Below are 8426 nucleotides of genomic sequence, written 5' to 3' on the forward strand. Positions count from 1 at the left end.
TCTTGACCCTCCAAGAAGCTTATTATGCACAATATTGCTAAACCCATAGGATAAAAGGCTGGATTTAATGAGTTAGCTAGTTTGTTTTGTCAAATTGTGTAGTAGCTGGCCAATATCATTAAGAAAAAATCCCAGTCATTTAATTGACAACTTTAACTCTTTAATTACAATCATAATATTGAAGAGGATACGAATCCATGAAGAATGGAGACAGCACAGAGCTACGGCCTACGGTGCGGAGCGGAGCAGTTCTGGTCACACACACAGCTCTCTCTCTCTCTCTCTCTCTCTCTCTCTCTCCTGTCATTCTAATCACGCTTCTCTCCCACCCTCTACAATTCTCTACCTATAACAGAAGAGAAGTCGAGTCTTCTCCAATCAAGCATCCTTAGCCGCCTTCCATGGACAACGCTAGACAGGTTCGGCCGCTGCGCTCCACCTCTGCGACCGCCACACCACCGCCAGAGCTCATACTAGGCTCAATGGAGTTCCTTTCCCGATCATGGAGTCCCACTGCCTTCGAAATCGCAAAAGCTCTCTCCCCTCGCCTGCCACCTCGCTGCGCCGCCTCCGCCGCCATACTTGACCACACCGCCGACGAAGCAAAAGACTTTAGCGCACCACTACCAGCCGGAAACCACTTCACGTTTGCCTGCTCTGCCACCTCACAGCTCGTTATGGAGAGAATCATGTCGCAGCCGGTATGTATAAAGTCATTTTCTCTCAAAGATTAGAGCTTTGAGATCTCTAATGAAGACGTTAAGAATGTCCTGTTCTTCACTTTTAAACAGCAAGATGTATCGCAGTTGACGTCGGGTCGGCTCTCCCACAGCAGCGGACCATTGAACGGCGGATCTCTCAGCGATAGCCCTCCGTTCTCCCCCTGCGATTGGGAAGACGTTCAGGACCTTCCTTTCCTTGCTCAGAACTTTCACAAAAAGGTCTATTTTTTCCTTTCTCTATTTCATAGGAGTTGTAATATCAATTTTTTTTTCAGGCTTAAAATCAATGATCTAATAAGAAGAGAGATTGAGATTAGTTTTTCTCTTCTGATGAAGCACGTAACCATTTACGTATTACTGATAGGATCCTAATTCCACTGTCGTTTGTCTTCTTCATGCAACCTTGGATTATCTCTGTTCTTCTTCACTTTAAATTCTTTTTAAAACCAAGAAAAGTATCAGCTTTCATAAATTTCATAAAAAAACCCCATTTTTCACAAAAAAACGTGTGAATTTTTTTTTTTTGGTTGCAGAACCACAGAACAACTAAACCACCAAAGCCAAATTACAGAGTAGAAAGCAGAACACTGAGTAAGTGGCTTAAAGACCGTAGGGAACGAAAGGACGAGGCGCGTGCTCAAAACGCGCAGCTCGATGCTGCGATATCCGTCGCCAGCCTCGCTGCTGCAGTGTCTGCCATCGCCGCCGCCACTGCAGGTGCCACTTCCACGGAAGATGACTGTGCATCTCGCACCAACGACGCCATTGCCTCTGCCGCCACTCTTGTGGCCGCGCAGTGCGTTGAGGCCGCCGAGGCTCTCGGGGCCGAACGTGGCCACCTAGCAGCTGCCGTCGCCTCCGCCATCAGTGTCCGAACTACCGGCGACATCGTTGCTCTCACCACCTCTGCCGCTGCAGGTAATAAAAAACTCTGTTATTCTCTAACAATCTAGCATGATATAATGGGAGAAACTGTCATTAACGGCAGCGCTGAGAGGAGCAGAACCACTGAAAGCAAGAGTTTTTAAGGAAATATGGAACATTGCCGCCGTGATTCCAGAGGAGAAGGGATTTTCGGCCCATCGGAGCCGCCAGTCGAGTGAAGAAGCAAGGGATTCGAGCGGGGAGGTCATGCCTGAGGAGCATTTTCAGGGGCTTTGTAGCCAGGAGGTCCTCGCTCGTGGTGCAGAGCTTCTGAAGAGAAGCAGGACAGGTATCAAATAATTGCTGCAGCCATGATGTCGCAAGGCAGACTAGACTTTTTAGTGAGGGACATAAAATAATTTATCTTAAATTTAAGACAATAATTCATTCTAGTCGGCTCTCAATTCTCCTGTTCATGTAAAAATATATAAAATATAAAAAAATTATCTTCAAATTCGGTTATAATTTTACATATTACATAAAATATACCTCTTTAAATTAAAGACAAGATCTTTTAGACTTTTACTCTCTCAATTAAGATTTAAAATTCAAGCTTCAGTGAAGCACTAAGAGCTAAAATTCATGGCGTCTTTTGACAACGTAGGAGCTCTTCACTGGAAGATTGTTTCAGTATACATCGACAGAGACGGCCATGTGAAGCTCAAGACCAAGAGCCGGCATGTGGCTGGAAGCATCACCAGCAAGAAGAAGAGTTAGTAATATTCTGCTCTTCAGTACATACTTCTGTGGAAATTTACATGGCTTGCTTCTCCGTTTTGTTTTCAGATATTATCGAGGTGTGGAAGGACATGCCGCCATGGCCGGGGAGGCATTTGCTGCAGGAAGGTGGAGCGGAGCGGCGTTACTTCGGGTTGAAGACAATAGAGGAGGGAGTGGTCGAGTTCGAATGTAGGGGACAGAGGGAGTATGAGATATGGACGAAGGGTGTTAGCTGGTTGCTCTCGATCGCCGGTGAGAAGGCGAGGGGAGCTCAATGAGAGGAGAAGTTGGAAGATGAAGAGTTAGGAATGGGTTTTTTTTTTAAAGTGTAATTTCATAATGAAAGAAATGAATATTTTTGATAAGTTCTATGCAAATAAAATGAAAGAGAATTCACAACAACAACAACATCAAGCCTTTATCCCACTCCGTGGGGTCGGCTACATGAATCCTTTTTCTCCATTGTGACCTATTAAAAGTCAAATTCTCGTTTAAATCAAATAAATAAATGTCATTCCTAATATTTTATAACCAAGTCTTTTTAGATATACCCCTACCTTTCTTAACATAAGTCAAATCTAATTCCTCTACTCTCCTAACTGGGTCATCGGAGAAGGCTGCCGCTTAAAATGAAGGAGAATTGAGATAGAAAAAAAAAAGGATATTTTGATATAATTTATATTAAAATGGACTTTAAAATTATTAGATTTATTTTGAGATTAATAGTCTAGTTAGGAAATCTATGTACTATCATAAAGTGAATTTAAGTATTTTTTTAATTCATATTTTTAAATATTTTTTTCCCATTAAAATGATCTACTTCAAGTAGGATGCATTTAGGGGTTGTTTAGTTTGAACTAAAAGGGGCTATTGATTTCACATATATGATATGGCAACTGTAACCCATATGCATAATTTTTAATTCTTTTAATAAATTTAAAAAATCCAACTTACCTTAGACTAAACTTTTCTTTCTAGCCAAACCTGTTGATGCCCTTGATCATCTTGATTTTCACATATACAAAATCACCAATAAAAAACTATATAGCTTGATGCTTAGCATCAAAATACAATTTTTGTACGTCATGCACAGCTTTTAATTAATCTGTCTTTGATCAGACTGACATTTTCAATAGCGTACATCATCAACTAAGTTGGCCCAATCCGATTCCTTTCAACCACCTTTGTCCAAGATAAAAATATTTTACACTTCTTGCCACACAGAGCTTTGTAAAGGGTCATACCTATATTTGTTTGAAAATTATTATTGTAGGAAAACTCAATTAGATGCATGTGATCATCTAAGCTGTCACCAAAATCTAGGATGCATAGTCTCACAAGGTCTTCAAATTTCTAAATAACTCTTTTAAACTATCCATTAGTTTGAGAATGAAATATCGTACTGAAAGTAGTTTCGTACCCATACCTTGCTAAATGCCTCTCCACATTGAAGAAGTAAACATGTCAATATTTTGAGGTATATAATTGTTAATTGCTTTTACTGGATATATATTTATTATTTTGATGATTTATAGAAGCTCTGATTGATTAATTAAGAAGATAAAATAAATATTTCTTTTAAATTTGATTCTAGGACATTACAAAATTAATCCCACACTCTAGACACTAGCAAGCTCTCATAAATATTTAAATTCTTTCCATATTTCAAGTCTTTGAATTACTACCAATCACTTGAATCTTGAGCTTGATAACTAATAATTTCAACCACATCTTTTATATTGATTGCATCTCTACATGTATTAGATGAGTCATCACTGATTAGCTCTTTGAGTGTTACATGTGATGACAGCCCTACTATCATTATTAGATGACTAACTTATTTTAAATAAATTATATTGTTTCAATCATATTTTTTAATATAATTTAAACATTAAAATAATATATAAATAAACATAAAAATTTAAACATGGGTGAGCCGTGAGCTCACGTCCGTGACCCGGTGACCGCCGTTAGCCAGCTTCGCTGCCTCGCAGGCACTGTCGTCGTTGCACCGCCGCCGCTGCCGTTGCACCGCCACCGCTGCACCGCGCGAGAACTCTAAAAATCAAATTTAAGCGGGTCGGGTCGGGTTGACCCGAACCCGAAGCGGGTCGGGTGCAGGTTCGGAAAATCGACCCGTTTGTAAAAACGGGTCGGGTTGACCCGAACCCGAAGCGGGTCGGGTGCAGGTTCGGAAAATCGACCCGTTTGTAAAAACGGGTCGGGTTGACCCGAACCCGAATATTGCCGGGTCAATTTCGGGTTGATCCGAACCCGACCCGTGACCCGAAATTGACAGGTCTACCAAGGAGCAGTGCAAGAACAAAGCACAACAATGGTTAGCCACCCAGAGAGATTATTATGTGCAGAGTCCAGATACAAACCGTTCGATTTTGTGACTTTGAATAGTAAAAGCGGAGTCGTGAATAATAAAAATGTAGTGGTGAACAATAACTATATTTTTATTATTTACAATTACAAAACTGAACGATTTTTTGTACGTAATAATCTCTCCGACATCAAAGGGAAGCATCATGTTCTCTCTAGAGAAAAGTGAAGTACACAGCTCCCCTTGGAATCACCTAGCAATTAAGCAAACACTAATTTCAAGCATTCTCCAACCATGCCATGTCAAGAATACTTGACCTCAAAGTAATACAATAAAAAAATCAAATATCATGAAATCAAACTTCATTCATGGACAAGTTTAAGCAACTTTACAAGGAACCAACCCCAAAAAAAAAAGCACTGAAACCTATACTGAAAGGAAAAAAAAAACACTCTTAATACTGAAATCCAAAGCTTGTAGCAGAAACAAAATAACAACTTGTAATATTTACGATGACTCAGTCATCAGCAGCTCGGAAAAGAGTAAGAAGAGCTAAAAACAAGTTGATAATGTCGAGGTATAGAGCGACTGCAGCCCATATGTACTCATCATAGGAGTAGCGTTTAATCAAATTATCTGTGTCATAGATGATATAGCCGCTGAAGATTAGAGCAGCCAAGCCGCCATAGATCATATGTGAGATTCTACCCATTGGGAAAAAGATCTGAGTTGCAGATAGAACAATGTGATGTCAAAATTTAACTACACAGATGATAATTATTAAACCAAAAACACATTTTTGTGAAATAGATTCAAAGGGGACAAGATCAATTACCTGGATGAAGGCAAAAACAATCAAGACAATGAGTGAGGAAAATAATATCGGGCCGAGAAAGCTGAAATCATGGCCTCTCTTTGCTGCCCAGAAGGTGTAAAGAGTAAGGCTGACGACAACCACTGCGGTGAGAATGGCTGCCTCAAGAATAACCTTCCCTGCTCCACATTTTCCAAATCAATCAGAAGGAATTCACTTTATAGCAATCAAATAAGCAGAACAAGTTTCAAAGATCTTGCCTTTGGTGAATGCGCATGACAATCCCACCGCGAAGCTGATGGATACAGTGAAAAGGGCGAGGAGAAACAGATTTAATGGATGGCGCTGGTGGTAGAAATATAGAGGGATCAACACTGAAAATGTGGCAAATTAAACCAAGTCTTATCTTCTTTAACATAGAATTCTCTACTCCTTAATATCGAATGGACAGAAAAATTGATAATGCTTCTAATGCTAGCAATATGAGTGATACATAAGGAATTCTCTCCTTTTTTTATATATGTAAAATTACATTCATGTCATCCGAAAGTTTATGATTTACAAAACTAGCACACAATCTAAATAAAATGGATTATCAAACTGTATTTTTGCTCACCATGACTAATTCATTGAATGTTTGATGAGTACAAAAAATAAAAAAGAGTTTTTTGTCCAGATTTCAAGATTTGTGGTCAATTTGTGAATAATAGTAGTTGGTCATAAGTATTGGTTTTGTAAAAAAAATCAAAATTTGGGTATTACTGAAGAAAGTTATCCTTTCAAAAAAATAATTTTATAATTACATTCAAATTTTGTTTGGATTAGATCCAGTTGTCCATCGAATTAGACAGCCTAAATACCACATCATATGACAAACAAAAAGTAAAAAAAATGCAATAAAAAACAGTATTCTAATTATCTTTCAACTTTATATACAACATTATATTTTTTAGGATAAGATAACGTTGAATCGTACATATTTAATGGACGACATTGATATAAAATCATAAATATCAGCATAAGAAACCATACAGGTCCGAGAAATGCTATGTTGTTGAAACTGCAACGCAGAGCAGCAAAAGAGTCGGAATTCCGTATGAGAAAGAAATTTCCAAACAAAATATAAAAAGGGAGATTTATACAAGTATTAGAACGAATCATCAAAATGCTAGAAACTACAATAAGCGCCCAACTGGATGACTTTCCTAGGTTTAAAAGAGTAAAAAGTAAAAATCTCAAGAATAAAGGTTCCAACTGACATCTAGCGAAAAAAAAAACTGCCAAAAATCACCGCAAAAAAAGCGAAAAAGATCCAAAAAAACCACAAATAACATTAATGAAAAAGAACAAACCTAGAAATTGCTAAGCAAAATAACAAAGAAAGTGATGCAGGAGAGAGTACCAAGGAATGGCAAGATGACGAGGAAAATATAGAGGCCGAGGCCGGCACCGGAAGACACGAAAAAGTGGGAGATGGGTCGGACAAAGATGACAACGGATGAAACTGCAATAGTAAGAAGCATCTGAATGGATAGAATGCTGTAGATCTTTCTGATGAACGCCCACCGGAGTTCCGGGCTTTCCAACATCGACGGATAGAGAGGCCGCGCTCCACCGCCGGCCTCGACATCGGAGCCTTTATACGGCGGCCGGTTCCACGCCATCATTTTTCCCCTGATCGCTCGGAGAACTCGGTTAGGGTTTCGATTTACGGGAAACAGAATGGAGGAAGGAGGGAATTCAGTTCCGAGCTATATAAGGAATAAAGGAGGAGGCCGGCCGCGGAGGGCCATTAACGAGCGTCTTCTGGCAACTTCTGGACACGTGGAGAAAGCGCCTTATATTTACGTTTGTTCGTACTATTTTTGAATGAAAAGAGGTTCCGTCGCAAGCAAATGTTGTCTTATTTCAGTTATTTGTTTGAAAATGATTTGCGTTTAAATATTTTGATGGAGTTTTTTTAGTATTATTATTTTGTTTTTAGGAGCTATTTACTTGAAATTATTTGATAAAGTTTAATATTTGAAAAATTAGTTGATGTTTGATTAATTTTAAAAAAATTTAGGAGTTTTTTTAATATTTGAATTGTTATAAAAAGGGGAAGATACTAGGGTGGTATTATAGAGTTTTAAAAACGAATATGTGGGTTGTACGGAATTGCATTTATCACAATTTCATCTGATATGACTAGATATCACACATGTTATACTATATCTGATAGTGGTAAGACTGATCTTAATATTTGGTTGAAGAAGTAATGAAACAAAATTTCTAAATTTTACACTACTCAAAACCATTATTGAATGTAAGGGTGTCAATATTTGATATGACCCGAAAATCGACCCGAATCCGATCCAAAATTTTCAGGATATGGTCAACATGTTTAGGAAATGGGCCAGGTTCGGGTACCAAATTTCGATATGTTTGAAAATTAGTTATGGTCCGAGTCAACTCGTTAACCTGAAGTTGACCTGGATCTGACCTGATTCCCCCACCTCAGACAGTCCGTATGAGGTAAAGTTTTGAACGAGTCGATAAAAGACTTCTTCTCATCCTTAGATGATGTTCCTTCCTATAAGGTCGATAAAAAGACTTATTCACCCTTTTTGCCTCTTTCGATTCCCCTGCTCGTCGTTTTTTTGTTGGATCCGAATCGAAAGTAACGACAACGATGGGAGGCTCTGGACTTCAGAGGGAGCTCGCTTGCTGCGAAGGTAACCATTTTCTTCCATTCACAAGCTTCTCTTATTGAATTGACTGAACACTTCTTCGCTAATAGCTTCCTTCGTCAGCATTTTTATACACTGCATTAACCAGCACCATCATATGTACCTGCGGTGCACTGAAATACCTCGTGCACAAGAACTTGAGAGACACCACATTTAAGTGTTCATCCCCACCTTGAAGAGGGAAACCG

The 8426-nt window shown here is 39.0% G+C and overlaps 2 protein-coding genes across 3 annotated transcripts; one reads left to right on the plus strand and one right to left on the minus strand.

Moving 5' to 3' along the window:
* The first annotated feature begins 272 nt into the window (after positions 1 to 272).
* On the plus strand, positions 273 to 2768 carry LOC110115285 (VAN3-binding protein). Of its 2 annotated transcripts, none has more exons than XM_020848473.2 (6): positions 273 to 701; positions 792 to 941; positions 1256 to 1640; positions 1711 to 1935; positions 2251 to 2358; positions 2433 to 2768. In XM_020848473.2, exons 1-6 carry the CDS (start codon positions 402 to 404, stop codon positions 2642 to 2644), a joined length of 1380 nt encoding a protein of 459 aa, XP_020704132.2. In that variant the 5' UTR covers positions 273 to 401; the 3' UTR covers positions 2645 to 2768. The 2 variants fall into 2 exon arrangements, with proteins under 2 accessions (XP_020704132.2, XP_020704134.2); XM_020848475.2 differs by having other exon boundaries at positions 807 to 941.
* A 2442-nt stretch (positions 2769 to 5210) lies between these two features.
* On the minus strand, positions 5211 to 7176 carry LOC110115298 (protein LIFEGUARD 4-like). The gene is made up of 4 exons (XM_020848489.2): positions 6912 to 7176; positions 5770 to 5883; positions 5531 to 5688; positions 5211 to 5419 (listed from the first exon to the last, which is right to left on the minus strand). Exons 1-4 carry the CDS (start codon positions 7174 to 7176, stop codon positions 5213 to 5215), a joined length of 744 nt encoding a protein of 247 aa, XP_020704148.1. The 3' UTR covers positions 5211 to 5212.
* Between the last annotated feature and the right edge of the window lie 1250 nt (positions 7177 to 8426).

This window comes from Dendrobium catenatum, unplaced genomic scaffold, assembly GCF_001605985.2.
Source record: "Dendrobium catenatum unplaced genomic scaffold, ASM160598v2 fragScaff_scaffold_261, whole genome shotgun sequence".
Taxonomy (NCBI): domain Eukaryota; kingdom Viridiplantae; phylum Streptophyta; class Magnoliopsida; order Asparagales; family Orchidaceae; genus Dendrobium; species Dendrobium catenatum.

Coding starts and splice junctions, on each gene's coding strand:
- LOC110115298 (XM_020848489.2), bottom strand. CDS start 7,176: ATGATGGCGTGGAACCGGCCGCCGTATAAAGGCTCCGATGTCGAGGCC. Junction 5,884..6,911: donor CGTCATCTTGCCATTCCTTG/GTACTCTCTCCT, acceptor CCACATTTTCAG/TGTTGATCCCTCTATATTTC. Junction 5,689..5,769: donor GTCATGCGCATTCACCAAAG/GCAAGATCTTTG, acceptor AATGTGGAGCAG/GGAAGGTTATTCTTGAGGCA.
- LOC110115285 (XM_020848473.2), top strand. CDS start 402: ATGGACAACGCTAGACAGGTTCGGCCGCTGCGCTCCACCTCTGCGACC. Junction 702..791: donor AGAGAATCATGTCGCAGCCG/GTATGTATAAAG, acceptor ACTTTTAAACAG/CAAGATGTATCGCAGTTGAC. Junction 1,936..2,250: donor TCTGAAGAGAAGCAGGACAG/GTATCAAATAAT, acceptor TTGACAACGTAG/GAGCTCTTCACTGGAAGATT.